The sequence below is a fragment of the Netta rufina genome, assembly GCF_964035555.1.
Source record: "Netta rufina genome assembly, chromosome: 11".
Lineage (NCBI taxonomy): Eukaryota > Metazoa > Chordata > Aves > Anseriformes > Anatidae > Netta > Netta rufina.
The window spans coordinates 20,900,783-20,912,975 of NC_140134.1; the positions used below are offsets into that span (position 1 = coordinate 20,900,783).

At 47.5% G+C, this 12,193-nt stretch overlaps 1 protein-coding gene across 1 annotated transcript in view; it reads left to right on the forward strand.

Annotated features, from left to right (window-relative positions):
- Positions 1 to 505: 505 nt before the first annotated feature.
- The window catches only part of SMAD3 (SMAD family member 3), a 73,352-nt gene continuing 61,664 nt past the window's right edge, over positions 506 to 12,193 (forward strand). The window contains exon 1 of the mRNA XM_084293666.1: positions 506 to 905. Coding sequence (XP_084149792.1) covers positions 700 to 905 — 206 coding nt within the window. The 5' untranslated portion in view covers positions 506 to 699. The remainder of the gene's footprint in view (positions 906 to 12,193) is intronic.

Below are 12,193 nucleotides of genomic sequence, written 5' to 3' on the forward strand. Positions count from 1 at the left end.
TCCAAGGGTTTATGGCCGGGCTGACCCTCCCTTGCCACCCCACAGCTCTGAGGGCGATCCCACACCGCGGGGCTGCCTCAGGGAGGGTCTCAACGCTACAGAGAGGCCAAGAGCAGAGGGGGCGGCCGGGTGGAGCCCGTGGGGGTCTCCTGGTGTAGGGTGAGGCAGCTCCTGAAGGAATGGTGGAAGCTGAGGGGGCTGAAGGCCATGGGAGGGAGCCCGGTGGCGATGGAGGTGGGGGGGGAGCGGAGTTCCCGGCGGGCCGGCCGCCTCCCCGCCCTCCCTCGGCGGCGTGAGTGAGCGTGTTTGGGAGGGAAGGAGGGGGTGGAAGCCGGGCCGGGGCGGCCAGCAGGCAATTTGCATGAGAGACAGACTGGGAATGAGCTGGAGTGGGCGCCTCTCCGCGCACACAGAGCGGGGCAGGAGGAGGACGAGGAGGAGGAGGAGGAGAGGGGGGAGGAGGGAGCTGCCGCCGCCGCCGCCGCCGCCGGGGAGAGGCGGCGAAGTCCGGGCAAAGTTTGGTGCCGCGGGCCCCGGGTGTTGAAAGCAGCTCCGAGCAGGGAGGAGAGGGGCCGGGACGAACCGAGCCGGGCTCCCGGGGCCGGGCTTTGTGCTGCCGGCGGCCCAGCGGGGCCTGCGCGGCGTGGAGAGGAGCGGAGCGGAGCAGGGGGGCGGCGGGGCGCTGCCGGGCGAGCCAGCATGTCCTCCATCCTGCCGTTCACCCCTCCCATCGTCAAGCGGCTCCTGGGCTGGAAGAAAGGGGAGCAGAACGGGCAGGAGGAGAAATGGTGCGAGAAGGCGGTGAAGAGCCTGGTGAAGAAGCTGAAGAAGACGGGGCAGCTGGACGAGCTGGAGAAGGCGATCACCACGCAGAACATCAACACCAAGTGCATCACCATCCCCAGGTAAAAAAAAAAAAAAAAAGGAGGGGGCAGAGCACGGAGATGGGCACCCGGGGTCTCAGGGGATCCCCCCCCCCAAGGTCTGAGAGGGGGTCCCGGGGCCCTGCAGCCCCCCCCCCCCCCCCCCCCGGCGCCGCCTTGGGGCCGCTTCTTCCCCGCGGGCTCTATGGATAGTGAAAAAAGGGGAAAAAAAAAAAAAAAACAGGCTGCAGAACGGGATTGCTGTCTAGTAACTAGAGGGGAAGAAAGTGAGAGGGGAATGTAGAGGGGGAAATATGTCTCCGGCCGAGATTCCACAAATAAAAAAAAAAAAAAAAAAAAAAGTTGGAAGCGCTGTGGGCAACAGCTCCGCTTCTTGGGGGTGCTCTCCTTGTCAGGGAGTTTCGGCGTGTTCCCTAGTGCTGTTACAGCGAGGTTTGGTTGTGATAAACGTATCGGGGATAGGGGTTTGTTTGGGTTGCCCGCCTGCTTCCACGTTGGCTGGGCAGACACCGCTCCCAAGGGCGCCTCGGAGCTGTGCGGGTGCTCCCAGGGCACTTGCAATTGGGAACGCAAAGGGCAGAGCTGAGGGGATTGTCTGGAGTCCAAAAGCCATGTGGGGGTGAACACTGAGCATAACCGACTCCTTTAATGCTGTTTCTGTGCTAGCACAAACTTTATTTTTAGCCTGGATCCCGAGATCGGTCCGTGAGACCATTATAAATCATAAAGGCTGTGTGTGTGAGGCTCCCATCGAAGCAGGATTTCCCGAGAAACTTTCAAATCGCTGGCCACGAGCAGCGTTTTATTGCTGCAGATCTGTTGCTTTCTGCGAGCCCGGCCAGATGCCTGCCGAGGCTGTTGCTGGTGGTTGTTTGGGGGGTACTTTTTTTTGTGTGTGTGTGTTGTTTTCAACAAAGGCCAAAGTTCATCGCAAATATTTGAATGCTGCATAATTGTATGCTTCTGCCTGAGAAGATATCCGTGTGTGTGTGTATTCATGCTTCTCTCTCTCGCGCAAACAAATGTATGCTTTCTTGGTTGTCAGAATGATTTAATATGCAGTAGCTAATACAAAGCAGCATCTGTTGCATGAAAAAGTAAGCAAGTAGCTTGGAAATGTGGATGTTTGGAACTCCGAAAATGTTCTTCCAGCAACTGTGGTTCTTTATTTATTTATTTCCAACCGAAAAAAAAAAATAAAGTCTCCTGGTCTTTGTGGTGCTGGATGACTGTGGCTAAGATTTTGTCCACTAACACAAATGGACCCCCCTGCCTTTGTTAGAGTCGCTCTGGCCTCTTCTCCTAGTGGAAGCAGGGATCAAAACACGGAGAGCTACCACCTGATCCAAATGCCTTAAAACCTGTAGTTTGAAATTCTTGGTAAGCAGTGTGCTTTCCTCAGCGATAGTGCCCTAATTAAACCACTTCCCTTAAATACCTTTTCAAAAGGAGAAAATGACTTGGGCAGCCCCGCTGATGTGAACCTGGGTGTTGTGTCTTGCTGATGCTGACCTGTTTGGGAGCAAAGCCTGGAGCCTCCTGGTGCTGCTCTTACCAGTAACAAGGTGTTGTAGCAAAAGGGAGGGAGGTCTTGGTGTTTCATGATTGAAAGGAAGCAAAGAGGGAGGTGGAGTAGGATGTTTTAGTTTAGAAAGATACAACTGTAAAGCTTGAAAATGAGTAACAAGACAAGCAGATGTCACGAGTCATAAATATCACCTCCAGAGATTGTCCTGGAAGAGCCTTCTGTGCAGAAGTGATTGTTTCTTGTAGACCTTGCTCTGTTGAAGGAAATTGATGCAGACATTAAAACATTTCATATCCACCTGTAACACTTGCAATTAGCTCCTTTTGTCTTGGTGCTAATTTTTAAACACAATGTCACCTGTAGGGCTGTTATTGTTTAAGGTGCATATTACAAAGATGCAAGTGGCGGTGGTTGGGTTAGTTTGTGCTGGGCCTTCTGCAGCAGCTTACTAAGAGGCTGGTATCTACGGACTGGGGAGTGGATTGGAAAGGAGAAACTGCTTGTCTGGAAGTTGGTGGCAGGATTGCAACTCCAACAAGGCCTTGTGACTTTGTGCTGGGTCTTCTCTGGGCTGCCCTGTTTGTCACAACGTATCCACAAGTCTGATTATCGCCTGACTTGAAATTAGCATTTGCAAGACTGTTCTGGGGTGGTTTTAGTATTTATTTCTTAAATAATACTGCGTAAGTTATTTTACTATTTAGGCAAATAAGTACGTGGGGGGGACAAAAGGGGAAAAAACATCGTTAAGGATTAGCTCATGTTGTGCATTGTCTGTAATGCATCAGTAGGCTGAATTTCAGTGGAGCTATGCCAGTGATGACTCTGGCCCAGCAGGAGCAGGGTAAGTCCAAAATTAGCTATTGTATCCATGAGACGAAGCGAGTTTCAGATGTAGAAGTGCTGGAGCTTTGCAGGAACATTGCCTGTGGGACCAAGGGCTGCAGATGAGCTGGCAGCGTCGCGTTCCTGTAGTGACCAGGTGGGATTGAATGTAGGTTTTGAGACAGAACAAGAAAAACATAACATTAGTTTTTGTTGTGGGGTAAGGAATTAGAAGGCCAAATTTGTTCCTGCTTTCATTTCTATCTGCTTGGAGCTGGAAATGTGCATGCTCCTCAGTACACAATCTCCCAACAGTTTATAAAACAAAGAATGGTTTATTTGCTTGTGTATTTGTTCAGCGTGTGTTACTTTTCCAAGCACTCCATTTGTAAGATGGCAGACACCTCAGGGCCCAGGTTTCTGCTGGAAGGGCCTGCGGCAGGCAGCAAAAGCCTGGAGAGACCTTCAAGGATTTCAGCACAGCACCGATGCTGGCAGGAATCTTCTTGTGTTCTTTTCTGCTGGAGCGAGAAGTCATTTCCACCTGAAAAACCTGCCAGTCTCAGACCGCCTGGTTGTTTCTTGTGCTGCTGTTGGCAGTGTTGGATGGAGCGGCTCATTTAGAGGCCTGTCCTCCCTCTGCAGCCACCAAAATCTGCCTTGATCCACAAGCGAGCTGCCTCTAACCCAGGGTGCACTGAGCTCTGGTGCTAGGAGCTGACCTAGTGAGCTGTAGCAAGCTGTGGCTGCGTGGCAGCAAGATATTTTTCCATACTGTATCAGACAATAAACTTGAAAACCTTCGTTCTTTTGCCCATTAAAATAAATCCTTCGTGGTGGTTGCGTTGATCTTGAAAGCCCAGCTTTCAGAGTGGGCATTTTTATCACTCTCTGGACCAGCTGGGGGTAGAGTCCCTTCAGCACGTGCCCCAGCACAGCCACATGTGTGAGTTTATGGCCTCTCTGCAAACGAGCTCAGACCTACTCCAGCTGCTCTCAGATTGTTTGAATTTTTGATGGGTCTGTTAGCTTCTGAGACCAAAAAGTGTGGTGGGGATGGAACCTGATGGTAGCAAAGTCAATCGTACCTGCAGAGCTCGGGTGCATCCCTGCGGACTTCATCCCTGGGAGGAGAGCAGTAAGTTCACGATGCTATTCCTGACCTGAAGAGAGGCCACGCTGTGCACCTGGCAAGCCATTAGCATTTTGCCTTAGAAACCGTGCATTAGGCTGAGTTTATCTTCTAACCTAAACAGGGGGTGGAACTCTAGAAGTCAGGAACATGTGGCAAGCACTCAGTAATTTCTGAAAGCACACAAGGTCTGACTGGGACGGCAGGAGATGGCAGAGGCTTTGTTTCGAGAGCCCTAGTGGTGCTGCACATTCAGACACAAACCTTATGACATTCTGTAGTATATTTTCATATGCATATTTTTCTTTTAAACCTATTATTGTATTTTTTTATTTTTTTTTTTAAATCACCAGGGGGTTTAGGGGAGCCAGGAATCTTGTGTGTAAGAAATAACTTCTTTTAAGTGGTGTGTTTTTTTTAATTTAGAAAGTAGTTTTGAAGAGAGGTGGGTGTTATTTCTTGTGGAACTCATCTGATAAGGATAGAACGTACCAGCTGAAATGGAAACACGGCACATTTGCTTTTTAAAAGAAGCTGAACAAAGTGTTCCTTATGTGATTTGCATGTCGGTGGGGAAAACCAGGAATAATAAATAAGTGATTTTAAGAAGATCTTGGGTGTGAGCAAAGCTGCTGTTATGGTGATAGCTGACCGCACAGTATTTACGAGAGGTGACCGTGGTCTTAAGGCTGCCTTGATACCAGGAAAATAGGAAAACTACAAATACAGCAAGTGGCAGAGGCAGCCTTCAAGACCGAAGTATGTTTTCCTTCTGAGCCTGGTGTCCATTTAGCTTCAGCAGCATGCAAAAGGCTGCTCAGTTCTGTGTATCGCCACACAAAATCATATTTATAACACCATTTTAAGCCATCTATTTTTTAGTTTGGCCTGTCGTTGTACCTGGGGAGCTTTACCATGGTGGAGATTTGTTTCAGAGTGTGCTCAGTCCGAGCTCGGCGGTACGGCGGCGTGCTGGAGCAGCCCAGTCCCTGTCATGCTCAGCTCCCTGCTGCAGGTAACTTCAGTGCTACCAAGCTGCGTGTTGGCCTGCGTGCTGACACAGCTTTCTGGGCGGGTTTTTACAGCCCTGTCCTAAACTTTGTGCTGCCAGAGGCGTGCTGCTGGCAGGACCCACGTGAGCTGGTTTGGCCGGGGCAGCGGTAGCGGCTTTGCAGGTTGTTTGTGAGCAGCTTTTGTGGCATCCGTGTGACTTCGCAGGTCGGTCTAAAGGTGAAAATACGGGAAGTGCACAGGGACACGCGGCCTTTAGTCAATGTACTTTCTGCCTGCAGTCACTCGTGCCCCTCAGTGCCCTTCTCCTCTGCTTCTTGGTCATCTCACCAGAGGTTCAAGCTTCACAACCAGGGGCTTCTCCCCACAGCCCCTCCAGCTTCTCCCTGCCCATCCATCAGTCACTGCCTCTGGTGTTAGCCTGAGGAATAGCACGTGTAGTTGCCTTCGAGTTCACACTATGCCATTTTTAAAAAGAAAGCTCTGCCAATAAGCTGAAGCAATAATGTTGTGCCAGCAATAATGTAAAGCCAGGTTGTGACTCCACATTTAGTCGTGTTGGTCGAGGCGAAGGAATTGGGGAAAGGAGGTCAGGGAGAAAGCATCGCAGCCCCCTAGCTCAAAGCAGTCGCTGCTGGAATGCCACATCCACCCCAGTCCTTGGTAAGGCATCATCTCAAATTGTAACCTCTCGGTCAGCAGGCAGTGACATTCAAAACCTTGTCAATACATGGGTTTTGTGTGTATTTTTTCCTTGAGAAGCGTAGGCCAGCCAGCATTTTGCAGTAAAACCAGTGCTAAAACTCCTCTTGACTTGAAAGACCACAGGGCAGTGTTTGTGTGGAAGCACTGATGGGCTAATGGGGAAAAAATTGCGTTTTACCATTTCTTGAGATGCTTTCAAATATTCATATTTCTGCTTTTTTTCTGCTCCCTTTTCTCGAGAGACTAAATATTTAAAATAGCTTCTGAAAAGACTCATAAGATTCTCATTATATTGTGTAGTAAGTGTTGAATCTTTGTGAAATAAAATGTTTAAAATGGTTGCTTAACTTTTATAGTATTAGGAAAAGACCCTGAACATCGCAGTCATTTAAATATAATGAGAAATAAATGCAAAAAATTGATGAAATCAAGAAATGCACACTGTACAGGATTATCACATCAGGGATCCAATTAAAATGAGCTCTTCTAATAAATATTGGTTTAATAATGTAAACTTGTGATCGCTTTATTATTGCAACAAAAATAAAATTAACAAGATTTAATGGACTGAGCAGCCATTAATTTTCACTTGTTAATTTATTAGGAGCTTCTAACACTGTTAGATGCACAATAATGCTATTATCCTGCATGAACTACTTTCTGAAATAAATAGGGCCAAACGGTGCTTGAATTAAATTGAAATCAGATTTTATTCCCAAATTATCTTTTTTTTTTTTTTTTTTTTTTTTATTATTATTGTTGTTGTTGTTGTTGGTATTTTCTCTAGCTTTCCTCTACTGAGTGCAATTAAATTTTCAGGGATGGGATGCAGCACTCTCTTCCAGTAAGGCTTATGAATAGTCCTAATTAACTTTTGTCCTTGTCTGCCTCGATGTGCTGTGCAAAAAGCTTTTTCCAGTCCAAAGCTGCTCGTGCTGACTGGCAGCGAGGAGAGCAGCCGGGAGCGGGGGGAATAAAGACAGGGCAGAGGTTCTCGTCCAGACCCTCCAGTTGTAGTGGGCTGACTCCACCGAGCTTAGCAAATGTTTGCTAATTGCGTTTGGTTACATGCGCTTCCAGTCCAAAGAGAGGCGAGGAAGTTGTTAATAACTGGGCTCTTGTGCTTGTCACTGGCAGCCCAACTTTCTGTGCAACAGAAGGGACGGTAACGTGTCGCTTTTTGCAATTATTGCTGCTTTTAAAGCTGTTTTGAAGCCCTGTGGGCCTGATCCTCATCTGCTCGCAGGTCTCTTTGGCATTGCTGTCAGCCTGGACTGCCCTGAGGCAGGCAGGACAGCTGGGCTGGGGCTGCTAGAAGCAGAAGGAAAGGGCAGAGCTCGCTCTTTTGCCCTTAAAGGCTTGATCTTGAAGCACAGGTCAGAACCGTGAGCATGAATAAACTGTTTACCCGTGATAGTAGGAGCCCTTTTAATAAATAAATAAAGTAACCCTTATCTTCAGAAGAGCTCACTCAGGCAGGTAAGAAATCCCAACATCCTGCTTCCTAGAGGATCGGACAGGAATTGCGTGAGCACCAGAATCCAAAATCTTCATTGTCAACTGCGAAGGTTGAGTAAAGTGTGGATGTTGTAGGTGCTTTGGGTGTCCACGCTTGCTCATTTAGGAACAGGCAGGTTTCTGTGTCCTGCGTGGCTCTGTGTAGCACAGACAGCCTGAGGCTGTTCAAAGCAAGCAGATCGGGATATCAGCATGCCCCAGCATTTGTTTGAAGCATTGAACCTTCCTTTCCTTGCAGTGGAAGTCTCCCCGTGTGCTCCACGTGAGTGATACCCACTAATGCTGGCCTCTCTCGCATCCCCAACACGTTTCTGCAGAGGCAGATGTCAGTGGGTAGGAGCAGCACTGGGGAAAGGACACCAGGAAGCGTGGGGAGAAAGCGGTGGCTGTTCCGTCTGGGTTTGCCTGTGCCAAGTTTTCTGCTTGTGCTCAGAATCACGCTGTTCCACGAGGAGTCGGTTTGATTGCATTTTTTTAATTGCTAGGAGCTGCTGTTGATGTGGGAGAGATGAAATAATAAAACTAATTGGCGAACCTCATGAGAAAGTGTACTTAAAAATAACAGTGCAGTAAAATTTACCTGCTAGCACCTCTTCCAGGCTTCGTGGTCCTCAGGAAGGAGAGACCTCAGGGTCAAGGTGTTAGGTGGACCATCCTTAGCTCACTTCACAATTTGTTGTTATCTAATCTGGAAAATTCAGTAAGCTTTGGCTTACAAATTGTGCTATAGAAGAGGTTGGAGATTGTCTTGGAATTGGTGATGTTCGTTAACCATAACACAATCCGTCCAGAAAAGGAACTCAAACCAGAAATTTCTTACTTTGTGGTGAGGTTGCAGCCAGCCGTAGTTGAATGATGGATGCTGATACTGACTCTTTTCGAACAATAAAAGAGGAAAAACTTTGTCCTTCCCCTTCTAGTTGCTTTAACATAAAAGAAGAAATTCGTTGACTCTGATTCTCTTCACAGACGTAGAAAGTTAACATTCCCAAAAATGTTGGGCCATAGCAGAGGACATCTGTGGCATGAGGTTGCATCTTTGTTTCTGTGCCGACCCTGCAACTGTTGTTAGGGCTTTACCTACCCAACTTGGAGAACACTTCTTCCAAAATTTCCTTCCCTAACTGGATGGTAAGTGTTGCTGTGTGGGAAGACAAAGACCCAGCTACAAGCACCTTTAATTTTGTTGTACACAGAAAGAGCAGATGTGTTTTTTTTCATAGAGATACAAAGTCTGTGGTTTCTACACATGGAACTGTACAGAAATGTCCTTTTCTTCGCCTTACTTGTTGAACAAATTGTTGTTCCCTTTGGGTCAGATGCATAGCCGATCTGTAGCACACCTGTAAAAGTATCTGAAAAATTATATCAGTGTTTAAATAACACACTTCGCCTAAAAGAAAGGCTGACAAGCAGCTGGAGGTGGGTCTTTTCCCACTCTTTTTGCATTGTAATTGTGTAATTACATGGACTGCAGTAATCTTCCTTGATTTACATGCAACTGAAAGGAGAGTTGGGCCAGCACGAGAAGGCAGTGAACTGAAAATGGAGGAGAGAGGTGTCTGCAGGTTGAGTACTGTCAGGGCTCTGTCAGATTCAGGGCTTTTGGGGCTTCTGGGGGCTCTCCTCTGCAGGACTGGAGCCTGCCCAGCAAACCCCGCGTGGCTGCAGCGTGTCCCGGCCCTGGGCTTGAGCACTGGCAGGACATCAGGCGGGGCTGAGCTGCGAGTTTGGTGAAAACGAGCCTGGTCCACGGAGCATTTCGTTCCTGGAGGAGTGCTCGCTCCCTTTTCATTGAGGGTTTTCCGATGGGCGCTGGCGTGGCTTGGCAGAGGGCCCCCGCGTTTCGTGGCTGCGATACCCCTGGCAGCGGGGCTGCCCTTGGCAGCAGCTCCCAGGCCTGTGCACAAGGCATTTGGCTGTTCTCACCGGGGTTTGTTGTTTTTGTTGTTGTTTGCTTTGTGTTTTCTTTTCTCCTTTTTGCTGTTTAGCAAGCTTGCATGCCGATGGTGAAACCATTACAATGTGCTTCTCCTCGAGCACCCCTGCCACCTCCCCGCTACACAGCCTGCAAAGAGAGCAAAGAGTCGGGCTGTGTGCTCAGTAAAGCCCCCCAGCAATCCAGGTCTCGAACTCAGAAGCTAATAACATCGATCCTTTCTTTCTTCCCCCATGCCAGCTTGTTGGAGGCAAGGTCTAGAAGAGTTACTGATGTTGACCTGGAACCTGAGGCTGAACTCAGGTGAGCTCTGGAGACCCCAGGTTAATTATCTGGTACGATTTTCATAGGCAGGGCATGGTGACACTTGCATCCCGTTGGGCTAATCTTGCCCTGTACCTGCTTCTTGGGCCTATATTTACCTCACTTACTGACCATGTGCTTCACATGAGTCAAATCTGTCTTCAGGTTTGCTCAAGTTTGCTTAAACTCGCTTTTTTTTGCCTGTTTAATGTTTTATTTTCAAAATTCTTTCCTTTTTGTCATTTTTTAATGACCAGTGGAGTCTTTTTGCAGATGATTGCTGTTAGCACAATGGAAAGTGGGATAAAGCTGATTGGAAACCACTGCATTAGAGACGGGCTTTGGAAAATAACTAAATGTGAATTAAAAAAAAAAAAATCACTGTCTGATTATCAAAGCTAATGTTACTGTATGGCTGGTTTCTGTCGCCAGTAGAAGTCTGCTGGCATTCTGCAGATTGTTTTGAGCTTTGCTCTGATTTTCATGCCGTAAATAACTTGTGTGTAGGTAGGCAGCTGATCACCGAAGCTTTTTCCCAAATCTAGTTTTGTTTGTTTGGTAGAACTCTAGGCTGAGAGTTCGAGCATCGGGCTGCAATTGCATCTTTGCTTTTCCCAGCCATAAATGAACTCAGATGGGTTTTCGGTTGTGGATTACTGCCTAATGGATGTATGTTATTTTCAGTCTTCCCCAACCACCTCAGGTTTTGTTCCGTAGCACCGTGTACCATTGAGCAAAATATTTCACCTACTTGTACCTCCCTCTTCACTACCTGGAAAATACGGCACTTACCTCACAAGGATGTCAGAGAATTTAATAACGGTAGTGAAAAGCTCTTCAGGCCTTGAGAGGGAGTTGCAAAACTCGGTGCCTCGCTCCTTTAAAAAGCTTTCTGTTGCTGCTCAGCGTCTCTTCCGTACTAAGAAAGCAGCTTTAATTTTCGCTGGAAACTTTCTTTGAAAATATGTAGGTGCTACGTCAGTGGGAATATTAGGATTCCATGGATGTTTCGTGGTCAACCTTCCCTGGCTTTGCATAATGGTTATCTATTCATCTCGGCGTGGTACCTCCCGTCCGCACGGCATATTTTGACTGGTTGATACACATCATGCCACAGTGGTCTGCTACCGAGCTGTAGCTGCGAGTCTGTTAGCACAAGTCCAGGGGAAACACTATACATGTCGCCTCCTGTTTTAGTTTAAGTAATATTGTATAACCATATGTGGATATAATGCCATCCAAACACACCACGGTAAATGAAACAAATGTGTTCGTCGAGCGGTTGTGCTGTTGCTAGCAGACTTTTACGGCCGTGCCCCACGGCAGCACGTGTTGGAAAAGCTAAACACTTGTGTACCTATAGCTGGGCTCTTTTACCAAGCTTTTTGGCAGCCGCTGAGTGCTGGGCGATTGTGAGCATCTATTTGCTGTAAAACTCCTTTGCATCTGAAGACTTCTGGTGAGTTGTTCTGAAAGAGATGACTGAAAACTAATAGCTGGCCATCTGGCTGGAAACGACATTATTAATTAAGCTTTCTCTTTTTCTTTTAAATCATTTACACGTTTGAAATAAATACTCTTTTCAAAGGTATTGAAGCAAGATGAATTTGAATTCTTGCGGTGGGAAGCAGTGCATTTAATGTATCTCTTCACCAAAGTTAAGGATCAAGAAGTAATGCTTGAGATCATGGTTATTTAGATTTCTGAAGAGCAAAACAACCTCTGCATTAGTCCTTGTGTGTTTTAAACAGTTGCTTTATATGAAAAACAACAATCAAGCTCCAACGCTGACTGTTACTCCCATTTAAAAATAAAAACATCCTTACTATGCAGTATCCATCAAGTCCTTTTAAGCACCTTTTTCATCACGGTCTTTCCACAGCCTGTTGAAGGGCTCGTGCATGCCTGAAGGGCGTTCATGACCTCTCATTTCGTAACACAGGCCTCAAAGCCCTTTACAGCAGAACAGTTTTAGTCCCCTTCTGCAGGTGGGGATAGTGAAGTCCTGAGAACTTGATTGAGGTGCGTGGGGCAGAGGCAAAGCATCCTTTAGGGTTCAAGCACCCTAGGGCCTGCTGCAGCACTCTATACTGAAGGTAGGTGTGACATTTCTCCAGGGGGCATCTTCCCATGCCCAGGATGGAAGCAGGAGGCAGTTTGAAAGCTGTTCTTCCTGAGTTATGCCGATAATTCCCAACATATTCATATCACCCATAATTATATTCATAAAGCTCATTTAAATACAAGAAGAGGCCGCTAGGATTTTGTCTTTATCCAGGCTGCTTTCTGACGCTTTTGGAGGAGAGACCGTGGTGTTGGGATCCACTCGTGTCTGGCTGCTGCATTTT